The 22,971-nt window shown below is 43.1% G+C and overlaps 1 protein-coding gene across 2 annotated transcripts in view; it reads right to left on the minus strand.

The window, feature by feature from the left end:
* SDR16C5 (short chain dehydrogenase/reductase family 16C member 5) overlaps positions 1-22,971 on the minus strand; it is a 76,068-nt gene that overhangs the window by 39,237 nt on the left and 13,860 nt on the right. For both annotated transcript variants that reach the window (XM_077492724.1, XM_077492725.1), the window contains exon 2: positions 21,993-22,342. In XM_077492724.1, the coding sequence (XP_077348850.1) occupies positions 21,993-22,313 (321 nt within the window). In that variant the 5' untranslated portion in view covers positions 22,314-22,342. The remainder of the gene's footprint in view (positions 1-21,992; positions 22,343-22,971) is intronic.

A 22,971-nucleotide genomic window follows, 5' to 3' on the forward strand; every position in this document is an offset into this window, starting at 1 on the left:
AAGGGGGTGGGTATTTTTATTTCTAACAGATGTACGTTCTCTCTCAAGTCAGAACTTAAAGATCCAGAAGGCAGATTTATCCTAGTGATTGGAGAGCTGGATGGTCATCTCTACTCATTCATCTCATACTACGCCCCCAACAGAGGCCAATATGCCTTCTTTAAGAATCTTCTAGACACTGTGTCACCTTTATTGGAGGGGACTGTAGTTTTTGGGGGTGACTCGAATACGGCCTTTGATGCGGGCATGGACAAGGCACGTCCTCCGGGTAAACGCCTTGTTCGACCCACTAAACAAAGTCTGCGTATAGCCAAACTAATCTCCCAACATGGGCTGATTGATATCTGGAGGGAAATGAATCCATCCCTGAGGGATTATACCCATTTCTCCAGTCCCCACCAATCTTTCTCGAGAATAGATCACATATGGGTTACCTCCCATACCATACCCTTAACAAATAGAGCTTTCATTAAAGACGTAGTCTGGTCGGACCACTCTATGGTGGTGATAGTCTTTCGCCGCCCTGGAGTGGCTAGACCCAGTAGGAGATGGCGCCTCAATGAATCTATTTTGAGCGATCCGGGCAGAAAGGCGGAGATTGAAACCAAAATTAAAGCTTATTTTCAAGTCAACGACACCCCGGAGGTTGGACCCTCATGCCTTTGGGCTGCTCATAAGGCGGTTCTCAGGGGACACCTTATTCAAATTGCTTCTCAAATTAACAAAGCACAAAAATCTGATATTGTCAGATTGGAGCAGGAATTTGCGGCCCTATCTAAAAGGCACAAGGCTCGCCCCTCCGAGGTTCCCATCTCGGACCTGGATGCAGCTCGTACTTCTTTGAACCTAGCACTCACTACTAGAGCTGAAAAATGGATCCGCTGGAATCAATCCCGTTTTTACTGCCAGGGAGATCGGATAGGTACACTTTTAGCTCGTCGACTTTCTCCAAAAATCAAACACACTGCTCTCCCTAAAATCAAAATAAAGGGTGGTACCCTCTCCCAAAATCCGCAACGCATAATGGAACAATTCCATTCTTTCTACCAATCCCTCTATAGTAATAAAGATTGTCCAAGGCAAGCGCAGGTCGATAGGTTCCTCGACACGGTACAAAACCCAATTTTGAAATCTTCCCATCGTCAAATCTTAGATGACCCTATCTCACAGGAGGAAGTCTGTGCTGTGATCAAAAAATTAAAACCCCACTCTGCTCCTGGCCCAGATGGTTTCTCTATACCTTACTACAAATCCTTTTCCACCACTCTAGCCCCATACCTTGCTCGTTTTTTCAATGAGCTCCGGAGAGGGGGTACCTTAGAAGCTTCTTCAAATATGGCATATGTAACGGTTATTCCTAAACCTGACAAAGACCCTAGTGCTGTCTCCAACTACAGACCAATTTCCCTCATAAACAATGATCTAAAGATTCTGACTAAGATCCTTGCAGACCGCTTGGCCTCTTTCATTAGTCTGTATATCCATAAGGACCAGGTAGGCTTTATCCCAGGCCGAGAGGGTTCTGACCAGACGCGCAGAGCCATTGACCTGATTTCTATCCTAAACTCCAACTGGGACAAAGGAGCTCCCCGACAAGGCTGTTTGCTTTCCTTGGACCTACAAAAAGCATTTGATTCTATTAACTGGTCGTTCATCTTCTCCACTTTACAGCGTTGGGGCTTTGGTGAGCACTTTCTCAATGTTCTGAGGGCTCTCTACTCAACCCCTTCGGCCCAGGTCCGTCTGCAGGGATTTTACTCTGAGTCTTTCCCTATCTTACGGGGGACGAGACAAGGCTGTCCTCTATCCCCTCTTATCTTCGCTATAGCGATTGAATCTCTGGCGATTTCTATTAGAAACGACCCCAATATCAAAGGTATTTCCTGCGGCTCCCAAACTCACAAATGCGCACTGTTTGCGGATGACATCCTACTTTTTGTATCCTCTCCCCTCACAACGCTCCCTAACTTATGCCGCCTATTGGATGACTTTGGCTTGGTATCTGGCCTCAAGGTTAACTACAGCAAATCTCAAGCACTCAACATTAATCTTGCAGACTCACTCATCTCTAGGCTTCGAGATAGCTTTAAACTCTCATGGACCAACTCATATATTACATATTTGGGAATAAAACTAACACCAAGGATAGACCTCCTCTACCAAGCTAATTACCTGCCGTTGTACAAAACATTAGAGAAAGATCTCCTAAAGTGGTCGGGTCTTCCCATGACTTGGCTAGGAAGGATCAATGCCATCAAAATGACATTACTCCCGCGTATCCTTTACTATTTTAGAACCCTCCCGATACCAATAAATAAAAACCACCTTGGGCTCTTCCAAGCCAAGGTCATCAAATTTATTTGGGGGAAAGGTGGACGCAGACTGGCTAAGTCGGTCCTATATCGATCAAGGACGGAGGGGGGAATGGGACTGCCAAACTTGCTTTGGTATTTCCAAGCAGCTCAACTTTCTCAACTCTCCAGAATCTACTCCCGATGGGAACACCCTGACTGGATACACATTGAGAGATTGGCAGTCCCGCTTCATACCCTCGATTTCCTTCTATGGAACCCCAAAAAATCTAGACCCCCAATCATGTCGCCGACGCTATCCCATTCATTCACTTTGTGGGACTCCATCAAAGGCAATGCACACCTAATTTCTTCTTTAGAACCCCTGAAGCACTTATTTCACAACCCAGACTTCCACCCAGGCCTAGACATCAAAGCGTTCCGGTGGTGGCTAGATAAAGGGCTATACAGAATAGGTCACTTTTTCCGACCTTTAGGCCCCCTAACGAAGGCCTATTGTGTCAGTAAACTGGACATGCCCAGATCTGAATTCTTCAGATTTACACAGATATCTGCATTTCTTCACAAAAAATATAGATCCTTCACAGACGTTCCACAAATTACCCCTTATGAACAATGGTGTGGGCAGGGCATCGAGCAGAGGGGTGGGATCTCACTGGTTTACAGGGCACTCTCAGGTAAACAGTCCAAAACCTCTTACATGTTGGCCTGGGAAGATGACTTAGCCCAATCTTGGGACCTGGAGACTTGGCAAAGGAATTTTTCCTACTCATACAAGGGTATCATGAATACCGGTCTCATAGAAGCGAGCATTAAAGTACTTACCAGGTGGTACTTAGTACCCACGAAACTTGCTCACATCTTCCCGTCCACATCTCCTCTATGTTTCAGGGGCTGTGACCTTAGAGGTGATATGCTTCATGTTTGGTGGTCCTGCCCTAGAGTGCGTCATTTCTGGCGTAAATTTTTTTCCTGGATAAGCACTATTGCCTCACAGACTATCGTACCATCCCCCCTCATTGCACTTCTCAACTTCCCAGTCTCGGGAACGCCCAGGATTACTCAACGCCTCATCCACTTTATTTTACTAGGTGCCAAACTCACCCTGGCAAAAGCCTGGAAAACGCCTACTGTTTCACCCAGAGCAGCAAAGAAAAAAATTTCCTGGATCATGAACCAAGAAAAAATGGCCGGTGTAATCCTGGATCGTTCTGAGAAATTCTATCACACTTGGGAACCTTGGGCATCTTTTGTTGGGATCACCCTTCCACATTGAAATAGCTGTTCTACTGGCTGTGGCTCACTTCTCCAGATGACCTTCTACACTGCCCTCTACCTCCTTTTATACTCTTCTACGCTACTTGTCCTTCTCCTTTACCCTTATTCTACCTTTCCTGCTCTTATTTTCTTTGTCTATTCTTTTTTCCTCCTATACTCCCTTTTCCCCTTTCTGTAGGGGATGCTCCCTTTGATTGCAAATATTTGTTGTGATTAGTTAACATTTCTCTTATTGGATTTCCTAGTCTATACACTGCAAGGAAATTTTTCTTTCGTTCTATTATGTTCTTTTGCTCTCCCTCCCAGAAAATGAGTATATATCGCGTGTGCCTTATTCAGTTGCATAATTCAAAGCTCTCACTTGTGCTATTTAGTTTACAGAACCAATGTAGTTTGTTGGCCAGTCCCTTTCGCTGGGGGGTGGGGGGGGGGCCCTGGGGAGGTGCCCAGTCGCAGTGTGATCCCATTTGGGGCGGCAGGGCGATCTTCCCTGGGCCCGCCTCGGCCTCTGGTGGAAGGTGCTATGGAGGGATCTCCGGGTCCCCGTGACTTCGGGTGGGGCCTCGTTGATCCTTTATTATCGAGCGTATCTTTGCCATCACGCGCTCTCATTCTCGGGTTGGTCCGGGTTTATTCTCTTATCTCCTTTATTGCAACCTTGGTCTGGGGGAGGGGTATGTTTCTCTTATTTGTTTTCTTCTTATATGCTTTACCAGTATGATCCATATGTCTTTTAGGGGGCGTCTTGCCCTACTATCACTTATTATTGACATGTTTTGTAATCTGTTATTTCACTTAATAACAATAAAAATCTATTGAAACAGAAACTTCAGGAGAATTATTTTTACAGAGTTTTATTGGTGTGGCACCTCCTTTCACAGTTAGTGTAGATTAATTCAAAAAATCCGTAGATGTGTTTCTTAGTTTACACAATGTACAGAGATATTGAAAATGCTAGCGACATACATTCAGTATCTCATAAAACTGAGTACAAGCCTCACATTTTTGTAAATATTTTGTGATATCTTTTCATGTGACAACACTGAAGAAATGACACTTTGCTACAATGTAAAGTAGTGAGTGTACAGCTTGTATAACAGTACAAAATCGGAGACAAAAAAAGTGAATACACCCCAAAGTGAAAAATTTCCAAATTGGGCCCAATTGGCTCACTCTCTCATACTAGTCACTGGTAGTTCAACATGGCACCTCATGGCAAATAACTTTCTGAGGATCTGAAAAAAAGAATTGTTGCTCTACATAAAGATGGCCTAAGTTATATTGCTAGATTGCCAATACCCTGAAACTGAGCTGCAGCGCAGTGGCCAAGACCATACAGTGGTTTAACAGGACAGTTTCCACTCAGAACAGGCCTCGCCATGGTCAGCCAAAGAAGTTGAGTGCACATGCTCAGCGTCATATCCAGAGGTTGTCTTTGGGAAATAGAAGTATGAGTGCTGCCAGCATTGCTGCAGAGGTTGAAGGGGTTCAGTCTGTCAGTGCTCAGACAATATGCAGCACACTGCATCAAATTGGTCTGCATGCTGTTATCCCAGAATGAAGCCTCTTCTAAAGACGATGCACAAGAAAGCCTGTAAACAGTTTTCTGAAGACAAGCAAACTAAGGACATGGATTACTGGAACCATGTCCTGTGGTCTGATGAGACCAAGATAAACTTATTTGGTTCAGAGGTTGTCAAGCGTGTGTGGTGGCAACCAGGTGAGGAGTACAAAGACAAGTGTGTCTTGCCTACAGTCAAGCATGGTGGTGGGAGTGTCATGGTCTGGGGCTGCATAAGTGCTGTTGGCACTGGTGAGCTACAGTTCATTGAGGGAATCATGAATGTCAACATGTTATGTGAAACACTGAAGCAGAGAATGATCCCCTCCCTGTGGAGACTGGGCCGCAGGGAAGTATTCCAACATAACGACCCAAAACACACCTCTAAGACGACCATTGCCTTGCTAAAGAAGCAGAGGGTAAAGGTGATGGACAAGCCAAGCATGTCTCCAGATCTAAACCCTATTGAACACCCTCAAAACGGAAGGTGGAGGAGCGCAAGGTCTCTAACATCCACCAGCTCCGTAATGTCATCATGAAGTAGTGGAAGAGGACTCCAGTGGCAACCTGTGAAGCTCTGGTGAACTCCATGCCCAAGAGGGTTAAAGCAGTCCTGGAAAATAATTGTGGCCACACAAAATATTGACACTTTGGGCCCAATTTGGACATTTTCACTTAGGGGTGTACCAACTTTTGTTGCCAGTAGTTTAGACATTAAAGGCTGTGTGTTGAGTTATTTTGAGGGGACAGGAAATTTACACTGTTATACAAGCTGTATACTCACTACTTTACATTGTAGCAGAGTGTAATTTCTTCAGTGCTGTCACATGAAAAGATAGAATATCTTATTATACAACAATAATAATATAAATATTTACAAAAATGTGAGGGTGTACTCACTTTTGTGAGATACTGTACACACATACATACACACTCACTCTCAGGTTGAACTTGGACTGGTTTCTTTATTCAACCTCATCAACTAGGGGTTGATTTACTAAAACTGGAGACTGCAAAATCTAGTTCCACTCTTCACAGAAACCAATCAGTTTCCAGTATTTTTTTTTGTCAAAGCTCAATTGAACAAGCTTAAGTTAGAAACTACCATGCACAGCTGTAGCACATTTTACACTCTCCAGTTTCAGTAAATCAACCTTATGCAACTATGTAAAAAAAAAAAAAATGGGTCCCTAGTGAGCAATTTATTATTCTCTTTACTATTTCATTTACTTACCATGTGTAGACAAAAATAAATGCTGGCATTTTGTTTCATATGACAGGCTGATGTTCAATATTCATGTTAGGCCCCATTCACACCCGAGCATAGCATTTTCAGGCAGAAAATCGGGGGCGTTTATCACCATTTTGCAGTGGTTTTTTTACCGCAATTTTGTGCAGGGCAAAAGGTCACCAATGTAAAAAGAAGAAAGACGCCCAAATCTGCCCGATCCGAGTGACAAAAAGGGGTACAGAACTTGTTTGAACTTCAGGCGTTCGGCTTCAGGTGACTTGGAGTGGAGATGTGAACCATCTCCATTGAGAATAATAGATTTTTTCCCCTCCAGCGTTTTGTAGCTTCAGGCTTCAAGCTACAAAATGCTAAGATGTGAATGGGGCCTTAAAGTGGTTCTGCACCTAAAAAAAATATTAAAAGCCATCAGCTACTAATATTGCAGCTGCTGACTTAATAAAATCACACTTACCTGTCCCAGGGTCCAGCGATGGTGGCAGATGACGAGCGATCGCTCGTCTCGTTGCTGCCCCCGCCACCATCCTCTGTCAGGGAATCGGGAAGTGAAGCCTGGCGGCTTCACTGCCCGGTTCCCTACTGCGCATGCACGAGTCGCGCTGCGCTTCTCTTCAGATCCCCTGCTGTGTCCTGGGAACTGTGTGTTTCCCAGAACACAACGGGGGGCGGGGCATCTGCGGGGGTCTGACCGGAAGTGGGTGCAGATACCTGGATTATCCAGGTATCTTCACCCCCCTCCCCCCTGAAAGGTGCCGATTGTGGCACCGGAGGGGGGGAGGGATCAGATTAGCGGAACTTCCCCTTTAGGGTGAAGAACCGCTTTAAGGTGTAAAAGTCATGCGACAGCCAACAAGTGATACCATAATTCCATCCAAACTCAAAAAATCATAAAACTGCAAGATGTGCCATAAATGTGTATTAAAAAAAATAAAAATATATATAAAATAAATATGTATGTATGTATATATACACACACACACACACTAATATTATATATATATATATATATATATATATATAAAAAAAACACACACACATACACTGTATATAAATAATCGGATATATCGAATAAACTGGAGCTGACATAGCTAGCCTCCTTCTGAAAATCTGACTTATCTGGCTGTTATACTTACCTTCTGGTTTCAATACTCTGTTTTAGTGACCTTGACCAAGCATACTTTCTCCAGGACTAACTCAAATTTTTATAGAGAAACAGCATTACAGCCAGGCAACTAGCATTTTACAACACAAGCAGCCTTCTTGCTGCTTCCATTTCAGATTTGCTTTAAGCAAAATAGGCAGCAGTTTCTCTAAAGTTGCACAACAGTAAGAAGGGAAACTAGACCTCTGTATAACCGGCCAGCAGATGATGATGCAAGGAACAATTGGCCAACATGTCACACCCTGTCCTTAATATTGGAGGTCTCACAATAAATGAAACCCACAAAAGAGCAGAATTTGACTTCAGCTCTGAATGTTAAATGAACCATTAAACAATTTTCCCATTTCAGGTCTTAGGATTTTTTTTTCCAATTACATAGCTTTACGCAGATCCGTCTTTCTAGGAATCTGTGAGTAGTGCAGTCAACAACATCAAAAGAAAAAAAAAAAAAAAAAAAAAAGGCTGAGCCAAATCTATTCTGCTTGCCAAACGTTCTGTATTTCTCAGTACAGCCCTGCCTGAATAGCCGTGCCAGGGATCTAAATTGGGTTCTTGTCTGAAAATTACACATGTAACAAAACTGCAGTTATGTAAGACACTGCTGGAAAATTCCAATTAAGTCCAAACCTAGGATAGTGCAAAGGATATTTTTGTAAGCGGGGCCGGGATATTGGCAAGGAAGAAAGGGCCACTGCCCGAGACCTGATTTTCCTCATTTCGGCAATTCATGTATTTTATTTCTCTACTTCTGTACTGCACCTCCTTGCCCAGGTACTAAACTGACTGGGGGAACAGAATGCAAAAGGGCCAAGATTGGATGAGCAGAGAGGTTTTAGGACACATGCAGGTAAAGCTTCATGTACACGGGATGTTTCTCAAACCACGTTTAAAAACGCTTGTTTAGCAGCGTTTACAAGCCGCATTTAGCAACGTTTGTGTTCAGGAGCATTTACTAAAGATAACCTCAGGAGACCCTCCTAAATGAATAGAAAACACTAAAAACAAGTGTTTATTAATAATTTCAGTAATTCTGTGAGAGAACAGTGTGAGTAGCAGCTGAGAAAGCAGCGTGCTTGTAGATAGCTGTTATTTTTTGGTTGGTTTGTTAATCTGGATCCCATGATGAGCATGTTTGAGGAAATGCTCCTGATGCTGCTTTTGCTGAGGCTCCAAAGATGTAGAAAATTGTGTGAGAGGACCAGAGTTCATTGCTACTGGACACATCCATTGATGGCTCCACGCATGTCCACAGGATACTTTTCTAATATGTATGTTCAGCTCAGTAATTACCCTGCAAATTATTTTAATTTTGCACACATGTCAATTGCCACCTTTGACATTCTCTTGGAAAAGTTTAGACCCCCATCTAGTTCGCATGGACACCAACATGAGGAAAAGTGTGCCACATCTGTTGGTGACTCTCAGGTATGTGTATATATTTATCAATCCCCCTACAGCTATCTCCATATATTTCTCTCTCTCTATAATCCTTTTTTCTCCTATATATATATATATATATAAATAAATCCATCCATCAAGTAATGCAAGTCGTGTATTGCTCAGCATAATTGGCTGATGAGGAGAATATCACATGGTATATCAAGCTTTCATAAAGTGATAATTGAGTTTTTGGTGTGTTTTTAGCATTTTCCAGGCTCAAAAGTAATAAATAAAATGTTTCCCCTTTAAAAACGCTACTAGACAAAAACTTGCCTAAACGCCTTTAGGCGCATTTAGCGTTTGAAATGCCTCCAAACAAAGCTTCTGAACGCATTTTTTTTTTTGAGTTCCAAAAAAAAACACCTCTAAACACAACTGCCTAGAAACGACTATAAATGAACCTGTGTACATGTACTGATAAAGGATAACAGATGAGAGTTCAGGAGCAGTTGAAAAAAAAATTCCCAACTTCTCCTAAACGTCCGTTTACCAGCAGCAGTGCACATGAGGCCTTAAAGAGGAAGTAAACCCTGATGGGTTTTACTTCCTCTTTGTTTCCCTGCAAAGGTAAAGCATAATGGGCTACTATGCATCTCATAGTAGCCCATTATGTGACACTTACCTGCAGGTAAGCCCACAATGTCCCAGTCTTCTTCGCTAGTAGCGAGCGTCCATTCTTCACCCCTCTTCCTTCCGGGGGCCACGAACTCCGGTTCTGTGACTGGCTGGAATTGCGTGACGTCACTCCCACGCATGCGCACGATAGCCGCCTTTAATGGCATGAACCGAGCTAGAAACAGCACAGCCTGCCCTTTCTAACTCTGGCGCATTCGCAGAAGAAATCGCAGTATGGCAATTTGAAAATATCTCCTAGACCGTGCAGGTCTGGGAGATATTTCAAGCATCTACAGGTAAGCCTTAATCTAGGCAACCCTGTAGGTTAAAGTGGTTGTAAAGGGTTTACAACCACTTTAATCATCATCTATGTGACTTCTAAAACTAAGAATAAAAAAAAGATTGTTTACTGTCGGGATAGGATGGTGTCAGATTTACACTCTTATTTACAGATGTGCAATGTCAAATTTCCAGTTGGACAATGTGCAGATAATGTGGTATCAAATTTTAAAGCTGAACCCTGGAAAAAAATAGACTCTCCCTTGCGGTTGGGCTAGGCCTGCATTGCAAGGGCTAACTGCTCCTCTTTGACTAGTCACTCCTGGACCAGCATCGTACCCATATGACGCTGTACTTCAAGTAGTTATGCCAGGATGATGCTTGCAGCTGCAGGCATCGTTTTGGTACAGTTTTCTTTCTAGAGCCGGTGTTCTGACGAGAAAGATCCCCCCAGTACAGTTAGTGGCTAATTAGTTACTGTACTGCTTTTACAAACAGTGGGAGGGAACATCCCTTCCCACTCCCCAAACGTTGTTTTCTGGGGCTCTCCCACCCCACCAGGAAACCCGAGTGACCAGCCGGCACTTCCCGCTGGCTGATCGGAGAGCTGAACAAAGCCTGGATTGGCTTTGATGGGCTCTTGGCTATAGTAACCCGGAAGCAATGACCTGATATTACTTCTGGTTTAGTGTGATCAAATGCTTTTAACGGCAGGAGGGATTGGGGGTCTCACAGACAGCAGATCTCTCCATAAAAAAGAGTACCTGTCACATGCCTATTGCTGCCCCAAGAATGTTTACATTCCCTGTGACAGCAAAAAAACTGATGGGAAAAAAAAAAGTAGTAGCAAAGTGCCCATGTCTCCCCTTGCTCACACGCAATGGCGAACGCACATGCTGGTCCTGCGCACAGGCAAACAGTGATCATCCCGCACATGTGAGGTATCACCACGAACGCCAGATCATGGGCAGTAATTATAGACCTCCTCTCTAAATCTAACGTGGTAACTTGTAAATGCTTTTAAAGCGTTGCCTACGAATAGTAACGTTTATGTAATTTATCAACGTTGCATGGGCGTGCGCAATTTTAAAGTGTGACGTGTTCATTCATTTACTCTGCGTTAAAATTATCTTTTATTTTTACAAAAAAAAAAGGGGGGGGGGGGAATGCATTGTGTTTTTTTGCTTTATTAAAAAAAAAAAACAATAGACTTTTTCCCAAAAAATTGCATTTGAAAAACCACTGCGCAAATAACGAGCAACAAAAAATTGCAAAACCCACATGCTGAGGGAAACTCTACTGCCAAAGCATAGGGCACTGTCTGTCTGGGAAAAGGATCAGGCGAATAAAAATGCTTTTCCTTTACTGTAGATCGGGGGTCCCCAACCCCCCAACCCGGTGCCAGGCCAGACTGCACTGTGAGGTGGCAGGAGAGCAGAGATGACATCTCTCACCGCCTGCATTACCACTGTTCTGCCCCCACAGCAGACCCGCTACACTGTTGTGAGGTGAGGTGGATGAGCAGAGAGGAGATCATCTCTCACTGTCTACCCTGCATCACTACTGTTCTCCCTCACTCGGAAACCACCACTCCAGGCCTGCCTCTGTGTTTTGTGGACTAATGTGCATGCCTGTGCTGCCACCAATGCAGTGACAATCCGCATCTGGTGGCAGGCGAGGGGGCAAGTGACAACCTGCATCTGGTGGCAGGCGACAGTGGCAAGTGACAATTGGCATCTGCTGGCAGGCGGGGGGGCAAGTGACAATCCGCATCTGGTGGCAGGCGACGTGGCCTGCCCTTGTGTTCTGTGGACTAATGCTCATGCCTGTGCTACCGCCAATGCAGTGACAATCCGCATCTGGTGGCAGGCGAGGGGGCAAGTGACACGCTGCATCTGAAGGCAGGCGACGTGACAAGTGACACGCTGCATCTGGTGGCAGATTCTGCATTATGGCAAGTTGAACTATTTAATTTTATATTACAATGTAATAATAAATATAATGTGCGTCAATCAGCCTGATACCATGGTGTCGTGATGACTGAAGTACTAACACCAGCGATTTCCCAATCAAATTGGCAGCAAAAAAACAAACAAAAAAAACGCATCCCTCTTGGGCTTTGGCACCATTTTCTTCCACAACGATGGTCCCCGATGCCAGAAAGGTTGTGGACCACTGTCATAGACAGAAACGAGCAGCTAACCCCTGCAGTGCAGCCGCAGCCCCAATGCAAGGGAGAACTTTTAGTTTTACCCAGAGTTGGGCTGCCTCAGTCACATCGGAGCCGAGGCCCATAAACTGTGGATGGGCCGTTTGTTTATGGGGTTTGAGATATCAGATACTGCGTGCAGGCAGCCCATGTAAGTGTATTGGAATGCACGTATGTGCTTACCCATGTGCCTGTCAAAATAGTTCAAGTGGCTGTGTGCCTGCAGCCGTTACATTCCTATAAATGATAAGATGGATAACCGCGCCAACCCTAAATTAATATCTGTGACAATAAACACTATGTGCCTCCATCAGTGGCTTAATTAAGCATTAGAATAAACGCATGAAATAAACTCATGAAGACTAGTGATTCATAATATATATGCATATGAATTATAACCACAGGGAAAAATTATGTAAATAAAGCATTAGAAAGTCCAAGTGCTGCTCTTTTCACAAGTGCTCAAGATTCAAATCCATGTTCCACCAATTCGTGATTCACCACCACCTTCCAAAGTTTGCACTGGTTTAGTTGTTCCTTTTGTAGAGATATGCCAAGGGTTTCACAACAATATCAATATGAACTTTAATGGCATCCCAGTCTTAGTCCATAGGGTTCAATACTGAGTAGGCCCACCCACTGCAACTATAACAGCTTCAACTCTTCTGGGAAGGCTGTCCACAAGGTTTAGGAGTGTGTCTATGGGAATAATTGACCATCCTTCCAGAATGGTCAAATATGCACACATAGTTCCTTAGGAATGCACAACAAAAAAATATATATATTTTTAATATTCATAGATGTGGCCTCAGGAAATAGGTCATCCAAGATCAAAGTGAGGCAGTGCCTTCTGTGGCAGATTCACAACATCACGTAGAGTCTTAGAAGGTGGTGACACATTGTACGTGGAGTGTGCAGGTCTTTTTTTTATTCTCGCTCTCTTTGTATCTCCCTGTCTCCTGCTCTATCATTCCCTTCTCTCTCTCTCTCAATCAATCTTTGCCTATCTCTCTCTCCTCACTTTCCATCGCTCTCCTTTTTCTATTTCTCTCTGTCTCAGTCTATCTTTCCCCATCTCTCGCTCATCTTTCCATCTATCAATGTGCATTATGTCGATACTAATCAGTTTTTTTTCTCCACTTGGATACTGCAGCAGAAAACCAAATCACACCAGGAAGCAGAGGAGACACCCTGAAGACCAGCACCATGACATGGACGCAGCTGCCAACAGCAGTAAAATAAACCATCCTCTACGGGCTCAGAAATCCTACAATTTATTTGGGAGAAGAAAACCAAATGGTAAAGTGCAAGTGCCATTTTCCTCAACAGTTGCAATGGATGGCTATCGTTCTGCTACTTTCCATGCCTACCCACCCTACCCCGAACATAACCAGCAACCTCATTCTCCCTACCACACTCTATCCTATCCAGCTACTGCCAACCACAACCTTCCAGTGTATCAGCATTTCTCTGATGTTCAATTATGGCATATGATTTCTGGATGTGAAATGCTTCGTTTTCAGATTAACCCAATCTTACATGGTCACATGAATGTTCACCATGCTCAGAGCTAAAAGGGACCTTGAGGGAATAATTGTTAAAACAAAAAATATATTGCAGAAACACAAACAACCCAAAACAATGATTTGGATTTACTTGTCAAATAATACCTGAAATGAGACAATACTGATAACATGAATATGGCATCAGACATTTGAACATCCAATCTCCTGAAGGGCAAGCAGAGAAGGGTAAATAAAACTACTCTGTGTTTACAAGACCTTCAGAAACCATCAAGTTTCTGTCTAATGTTTATCCAGCTGACTAAGCCAGGCCATAGATGATGCAATATTTTTTCCTGCAACAAAATGGTGGACTTGGGTATCATCAACCTGCCTAAACATGGATGGAATCTCGGTGGGTTCAGCAGGGAGATTCAAATCATCTATGGTCGGTTTAAGAAGCAACAGTTCTGTATACTCACTTTGTTGACAGAGGCCCCTATTGTTCTCCTTGAGAAGGACACAATGAAAACCATTAACCAAAAGTTAACAATCCAGAATCTTTTTATAAATTGTCTTGGAGTCAAAAGAAAAAATGAATCGGGTGCATTTCATTATTCTATCAAGTAAAACATCTGATACTTTTGGGACACTTTGGGAAAAGACTATAAAAAGATTACCTCACTTTTTCAAATTCATGCATCTACAAGGCATGGTATTACCCATATCTATATCTTAGCCATGTATGCTGAGGTGTTTCATTGTGGAATATAATTTTTAGGTTTCTAGGTCATATACGGTAATTAATCCTATTGCTAGATTGTTGGAGACTTAAAGTGGTTGTAAACACTTACAACACACTTTGACCTACAGGTAAGCCTAGATTAAGGCTTACCTGTAGGTCCAATAAATATCTCCTAAACCTACAGGGTTTAGGAGATATTAGCCAAAAGACAGGGACCGCTGTCTATGGCGCATGGCGCGCAGGCGCACTGAGCACAGCAACCGTCAACGGCGATATGCCATGCGTGGCGGCTCCCTTGCGCATGCGCGGGAGTGACGTCATCGCGGCTTCGCCGAATGACAGCGGCGGAGCAGCGAGATCCACCGAGAAGATGGGTGCGCCGGACTACAGGGGACAGCGGTGACATTGCTGGCTCCTGTGTCAGGTAAGTGACACATAATGGACTACTATATGATGCATAGTAGTCCATTATGCTTTACCTTTGCAGGGAATGAAAGAGGAAGTAAACTCATCAGGGTTTACCTCCTCTTTAAAAGAGAAGTTTGGAGGGAGGGCGTGTCCTGAGCATGGCCAAGTGAACAGCACACTTGTGGGTCTCCCAAGCACCCGAGCCTTTGTAAAGTATTTTACATCAGCTAATCTCCAAATCCTATTACAGGGGAGATACCCAAACAACTACAAAGACAGGCGATAGGACACCTCCGAACCAGCGATACACCATTTTTTCTTCCAGGCCCCGTACTCACCAGCGGCTGCCGCTTCCAATATGACGCTGACATGCTCTCCCCATAGATTGTGGTCCCTGGGCTATCCATCTCCTGAGCCATGCACTGAAGGATAGTACTTCCAACACAGCAGCTCCCTCTCTTGTGCGGCATGTGCAGCCAAGACCCGCCTTGCTACAATAGTGCCAGACACCCTCCCTGTTGATTTGCGAGAGCTGCTAAAATATATACAGACCAAGGGAGACTTCAATGCCCTGTCTGACCACGTGAAAAAGAATTTTCAGGATGACATAGCTTCTTTGCAACAAACAACTACCATACTGATGGAATGCATGGACTCTATAAAAGCTACCATGTCAGATACCACACAGAAAATCCAGTCAATGGACTCTCAAATTGCCTCAGCCCTTTCACAGCTGGCTAAGATGTAACTCCATCTGGAAGATGCTGAAGACCCCAGCCTAAAAAACAACACAAGAATACAGGGACTGCCAGAGGCAACCGCGGTTGCTGACCTCCGTGTTGCAGTACTTGGCATTTTCAGCCATCCATTAGATGTCGTCCTACCTGAAGGCATTGAAATGAATAGAGTCTACAGCTGCACAATTAATCGTTAAAAGATCACCATCTCGATTTAACCCCCCTGACAATATGTATTGCAGAGTTTCCTTATCTCTTTCATGTAACAAGTATAGAGAGTTCTCTGCTCACTCTGGCAGTCTGCCAAGTTTTTAACAACATTGCAACTCTTTGATCAAAGGGATAACACTTCTGTGTGTAAATGCAGGAAGTTTTACTTGGAAAATTACTTGGAACCCCCCAACATTATATATTATATTTTTAGCAGAGACCTAGGGAATGAAATGGCGATTGTTGCAATATTTTATGTCACACTGTATTTGCACAATGGTCTTTCAAATGCAATTTTTTGGGAAAAATACACTTCACTGAAAAAATAAAATAAAAAAACCCACACACACGAAACAGTAAAGTTAGCCCAATTTTTTTGTTTAATGTGAAAGATGAGGTTAAGACATGAGAATCGTGAGAGAATTGTGATCTATCTTCTAAGCAAAAAAATCATGACTCTCATTTTAACTGGAATCGTGTAGCTCTAATAGAGTCCATAGGACACTAGAACCTAGACCTGCTGACCCTAAAAGGCCCAGAGATGTCTTGGTTCACGTTCATTTTTACACCGAAAAGGAAGAACTGCTACAGAAAACCTGGGTGCAGCAAATCATTGATGGCACCTCCCGGCAACTGCTAAGATATGTCGAAGAGACATTCTGAGACCTCTCCTTGATAAACTGTGGGTCACTGGAGCAATGTACCGGTGGATACAACCCCTTCCATTTTACAGTGAAGAAAGGTACTGAGACCTTCCAAATCCACTCTGTGACCCTGTCATGTGTCCCTGCCATGCATGATAGCCTGGGGATCCCTCAGATCCCAGTCATTGACTGGTTCTGTACTACAAGATGCGGATCCTCCTCATCCACAAAGACAAAGGGGAAGCAGGCCAATGCTCTGCTTGCAGAACAGTCTATTGCCTCTGTTAGTGACGTCTGAAGCAACAGCCATAAGGACAAACTTCTACTGGCGATTCCAATCAAGTACTGAACTGTATAGCCTGCCCAGCTTTCCTTCTATGTTCTGATCCCTAATGCGCCCAAGGGCAGAGAGCTGCCTACAGCAGGAATTATCCTCTAGGCAACGCTTCGGGTCATTTTGAATATGGATCACCAGGTATTTAAATCGTTACTCATTTGAGGGGAACCAGTAAATTTGCCGGAGGAGGCACATCAGTCAAGGAGAACAGGAGCCATTTGTCCCAGTTCACCCAGATACCCAAGAAGAAGCCAAAGCAGTCAATAATAGCGAGAGCCGTCCTCAACAACTGCTGAGCATCTCGGAGATACAAAAACGTATCGAAAGTATAATAATACATTATCTGGCACCAAGCCAACAGTAGCAGATCCTTTTAGTTTTGTAAATTGCAAAGGATAGGGCCTCCATGGATCTGAATTTTTTCCCCAACACATCCCACAGATGCTCGATTGGATTACAGCAAGTTGATACTACCTTGATGGAATTCCCTACATCCAACTGCATTGTGGACGTGGGAATACGCCACTTTGAAGAGCAAACTAAAAAAGCACACTTGACTATGCTATGGGCATGCCACAGCCAAAATGGTTATATTTTTATATCTATTTCCACCGTAGGGACCTCATCAGCAACAATAACAAAGGGCAGGCTTGGGCCTGTGGTTCCAAGCAGTCATACACAAACATCTTTCATGCAGTCTTCACCCCATTGCGTGTTCTCTGAATATTTTTGAATCACCAGCACGCCTATAGGCCCCAACGTAATTTCAAATAAAATGAAATTTTTTGTCCTCTAGACTAAGAAGTATGATTGAAAAATATTTTTTAGAATTATAATATTTTAATTCCAAGTTCACAGACACTTTCACATGAATGTGCGTGCTATCCAGGCACGCACTTCATCAGGCACCTTTTCCCAAAGCGCCTCAGTTGGTTATCATAGGACAATGTCATGCAGTTCCTTCCACATTACACAACACTTGGACTATCTTGGCCACTGTTGAAAAGAAACTTTGTCCAGTCACCAAGAATCTGTACACTGAACATGTTTATTATTTGATTTTAGGAATATAGAACAGTGTTTCACAACCCTTTTTCTGTCAAGGCACCCTTTAAAATTATGGACAGTCCTGAGGCACTGAAATCTAAAATGTAAAAAAAAAACTAAACTATTAGTTTTTGCATAATGCAGCAACATTCACACACATGGGACACAGCAGCAGCTAAAAACCCACCACTCTCAAAGCAGGGGGAAGCAAAATGCAAAGAAAAGGCGCCAAATTGCTGATTTTAATAGTTTACACAACAGCATTCTGTGAACTAAACTGCATTGTACGTGTAAATGCGCGTACAAATGTGCATGCGAATACACGCAACATAAACAACTGGAATTACGTTCAAAAATGCTAAATTTAAAACATCAGTACCGTGTGCAAGTACCCTAAATAAAAGCTGATCATTGTAAGCACCCCATCAGTGGTAGAGGCTTTGTCTCAACACTAACTACAGTAGTTTCAGGAGAGTTTGTTTTGTTGAAAAACAGACTTACTGGCAATATCACCAGATGAAAATAAAGGAAATAAAAGAGAAAAACAAATACAACCATCACACCTAAGACTCTGGTAAACTGTAATATAATAAATGTTTCATTATGGGATTAATACTGTTTTAATAAACATTTATAGCAAGTGTGTATACTGCCCTGGTTCACACTGATGCGATTTGGAATGTGATTTGACATGCCAAAATCGGCGGCAATGGCACCGTCCGCATCGGTGCGGTGCTGCATCGATTCGCGAAAGTAGTTTCTGTACTACTTTTGGCGATTTCAGGGTGCGATATCCATTGACATCTGTGCATAAACCCGCACAGACGTCTCTGAAATCACCCCCCCCCCCCCCCCGAAGTCGGGGACTGACGTGCAGAAATGAGCTCGCACAATTTCATTCCTGCAGTGTGAACCTGGGCTTAATGTTAATCCCTATAGTGGCAACCCTTGCTGCTCTTCCCACTTCCCTATGCAATGTACACAGTGCAAATAAACAACCAAACAAAAGGTGAGCGCTAGGTGCGAATATAACCCTTAGGCTTCATTCACACCTGGTCGTAGCAACTTACTGGCGGTTTTTTAAACGTTTTTACAATCGTTTGTAAAGCGTATTACAAGCGTTTACAGCTTCAGCCCAGGTTCACACTGGTGCAGGTTAGAAAGTGTGCGAGTTCAGCTGAACTCGCATGATTTCAAACTGCCAATGCAGTCCGACTTAAGGAAGAGTGATTTGACAAGCATATATGCGGGTTCATGCACAGGTGTCTATTCAAATCGCCTCCGAAGTCGTCAAATGTAGGGTAGGAACTACTTTTGGGAATCGGTGCGGCGCTGCAAAGTCCACGCCGCACCCTTTTCGGAGTTTGATGGTGCCATTGCCGGCGATAGCTGCCGATTTGGCACGCGAGTTATCATGTCAACTCGCATGCCAATTTGGTTCAATGTGAAAATAGGCTCCGTTTATCCAATAGAAAGCACTAGGGGGAGGAAAGGAAGAGGAAATTAGGGGTGGAGAGCTGCTGTTCGAGCAGAAAAGGAACGACACTCAAGTCAGGCTTTTTATATTGAGGTCTATGCGGCTAAAAACGCTTGTAATCTGCCAAAAAGAGGTTAGTGTACTTTGAGTGGCAGGCATTTTGCTTCAGGTGACGGAACGCTCAGATGTAATCAGCGGCCATTGAAATCAATGGGATTTGTTATGTTGAGAATTTTAGAGCTACAAGCTTCAAGCAGAAAATTGCTCAGGTAAACGAGACCTTACATAAATATAATAAAATTTCCATAATTAAAGTGAAACCTTCACAATATATTATTATATAGGATTTATACAGCGCCAACAGTTTGTGCAGCCCTTTACAACATGAGTATTAAAAAAACTCCCTGTAAATCACCCCTATAAAAGTGTACAATAATCAAATTAAAAAGTGAGACTGATAATTAGATAAATAAAGTGCATAAGCTGTGAAAAGTCCATGTGTAAAGTTTCCTTCTACTGTGCTCTACACACTCCATACAAAAAAGACAGACTGTCTCCACTTAGCGTTCCTCCGTGTGTGCACACCCGACCCCCTATTCGGTTAGGACTCACCAGGGCCCAGGGTGAAGTGGGTCTACCAACGCTTGTTGGGAGTTTCATACATAGGTAGTGATGAGACCAATTTTCTACTATTTTCCTCTACGGATCCTCAGATGTAGGAGTAAACCACAAAAAGCAGGATCATAGTGCAACCCATTTATTAAATTTCATGCCTACAAAAAAGTGTAAACTTCCCACTCACATGTAATTGTGTCCAAGCCACCACTAGCAGGAGCCAACAGTGTGCTCTCTCTCTCTGTCACCATCCATCCCACCAATAAGGTGGCAGTTTTGGCGTACATTCCACTGCCTGAACCTTGTTAACCAAACATGAAGTCAGATGTACCGTGTCCCCACCTCAACGCGTTTCGCCACGTCATCAGGAAGCGGGGGCTGCAGTGCAGACAATCTGAGGCAATGTGTTTCTGCCCTCAGGGTCTATTAACATATACCCAATCAGAGTTTTTAAAACAAAACCCAAACCTTACAATGCTGGAGCCCGCCCATCTTAACAATACATTGCTAAACCCAGTCATTCCATATTAGGGAAGCATATGATACAAATTAGATAATATATGAATTACAATTCATCCTATATACAATGTTAGTATAAAATAAACTTTGACATACATGTATATCTCATAATATATATAAAGGGATTTAATCAGTTTTAAAAATTATATGAATTAAAAAAAAATTTAAATATGCACCGTCACCATCTAGTGGTGAATATTCCTAAAACGCACTGCCATTAATATACATCAGGCATACAGCGTCATCTAGTGGTATTTTATAATAACTGCACCCATATTTATCTTCTTCCAAGAAACCCCATGCTATATTAGTGTATATATAAAATATAAGGTTAAGTAATAATTTGCAATAAAACAATTTGCATCCAGTTCAACATTGAGGCCTTGGGGGGGCTAGGGTCTCCAATTCAAAAATCCCCCTTGTTTCATTCCTAGAAACGAAATGAGGTTAAATCCCCTCCAATGCCCTTCTATCCCATAAAATTTTAATCCCCACCGATTTTTCTGGTGTGCTATTCTAAAGGGATTGGAGTCACTATGCTGTCTAAAACCCTTTTTTATATTATTTATATGTTCTCCAATTCATATTTAAGTTTGTGTGTAGTCCGTCCTACATAATGATACCCACATTCTAACACATACACTATATTACCAAAAGTATTGGGATGCCTGCCATTACATGCACATGAACTTTAATGGCATCCCAGTCTTAGTCCCTAGGGTTCAATATTGAGGTGGCCCACTCTTTGCCGTTTGGACAGCTTCAACTCTTCTAAAAAGGCTTTCCACAAGGTCTAGGAGTGTGTCTATGGAAATTTTTGACCATTCTTTCAGAAGGGCCTTTGTGAGGTCAGGCACTGATGTTGGAGAGAAAGCCTGGCTAGCAGTCGCTACTCCAATTCATTCCAAAGGTGTTCTATAGGGTTGAGGGCAGGCCAGTCAAGATCCTCCACCGCAAACGTACTCATCCATGTCTTTATGGACCTTGCTTTGTGCACTGGTCCAAATCATTTGGTGGAGGGGGGATTATGGTGTGGGGTTGTTTTTCAGGGGTTGGTCTTGGCTCCTTAGTTTCATGGAAGAGAACTCTTAAGGTGTCAGCATACCAAGATATTTTGGACAATTTCACGCTCCCAACTTTGTGGGAACAGTTTGGAGATGGCCCCTTCCTGTTCGAACATGACTGTGCACCAGTGCACAAACAGGGCCCATAAAGACATGGATGAGCGGGGTTTGGGGTGGAGGAACTTAACTGGCCTGCACAGTCCTGACTTTAACCCGATAAAACACCTTTGGGTTGAATTAGAGCGCAGACTGCAAGCCAGGTCTTCTCGTCCAAGGGTAAAACATTCCCATAGACACACTCCTAAACCTTCCCCGAAGATGTTATAGCTGCAAAGAATGGGCCAACTCAATATTGAACCCTACGGACTAAGACTGGGATGCCATTAAAGTTCATGTGCGTGTGAATGGCAGGTGTCACAATACTTTTGACAATATAGTGTCGATTATATGTGTGGAGTTGCAGGTAATAAGTTTCCTTATCTCGTATTCTCTTCCCGTCTGGTTAGATTTTAATTTGTATCTCCCTTTAATAAAGGGGCACATATTTTAATATACTTGATAAACAACGATAAAAACACGTACCTGATCTGCCACTCTGTAAATGTCTTCCCTTTTGCTACAGTCACATGTATATGTATGTACACGAACTGCTCCATTCTTCTTGGCTAGTCTGCTAGTTTCTTTATTGCCCTCCTCGTTGATGTCCCATAAAATAAGTGTTGCTCCAAGGCGTGCAAACTCCAGAGCTATAAGCCGTCCTATTCCGCTTCCTGCCCCAGTGATGAGTACAAGTTCACCAGCAACATTTTTTCTTCGAGATGGGATAATCCAAAGAATAATAGATTCAAAGAGCAAATAGATAGTGAGAAACAAAACTTTGAGAGTCTCCAGGAAAAAATTCATGGTTGCAAGTCTTCCTTTGTGTCAGTAACCTGGAAATGGAAAAAATAAAACAAAAAACATCATTAGCTGTAGGAAAGGGAGTACATGCACTGTAGTAATTTCACATACTTCAGGGGGACAAGTATTTTAAGGAAGGGAGAAATAGTGCTTTCATTTTCAATTGCTAGCTTAAAGCTGAAGCACTGGACAGGTCACCTTGAGATTTTTTAACACACTAAAATATCTCAACTGATGGCTGGAGGGACACACCATCGTTCTAGGGTAGACCTAAAGGGTTCGATACTAATGCAAGTGTTGTATGTGGGGCTTGACCATTCATGACCACCCAAAGGGCCAGTGTCAAGCTTTTGCTCATGTCACATCTGATTTCTCCCCATATAAGTTAATGGGAATACAAAGGTATATTTGCTTATTTCAGTGATTCTCAACCAGGGTTCCGTGGAACCTTAGGGTTCCTCCAGAGGTTGCTAGGGGTTCCTTCAGCATTGGGCAATTTTTGCCTCTCAGATAAGTTCCCACTGACACCATTGATCTTTTTAATAATCTGTAAGGAGGTTATTCTTCCCAATGACCACAAGTGTAAGAACCATTCTTCCCACTGACCATCACACTAATGTATCATGAGTTGTAGAGTTCTAATTTTTAGCAGGGGTTCCTC

The sequence above is a fragment of the Lithobates pipiens genome, unplaced genomic scaffold, assembly GCF_037356315.1.
Source record: "Lithobates pipiens isolate NorthernLeopardFrog02 unplaced genomic scaffold, aLitPip1_a1.2 Scaffold_19, whole genome shotgun sequence".
Classification (NCBI taxonomy): domain Eukaryota; kingdom Metazoa; phylum Chordata; class Amphibia; order Anura; family Ranidae; genus Lithobates; species Lithobates pipiens.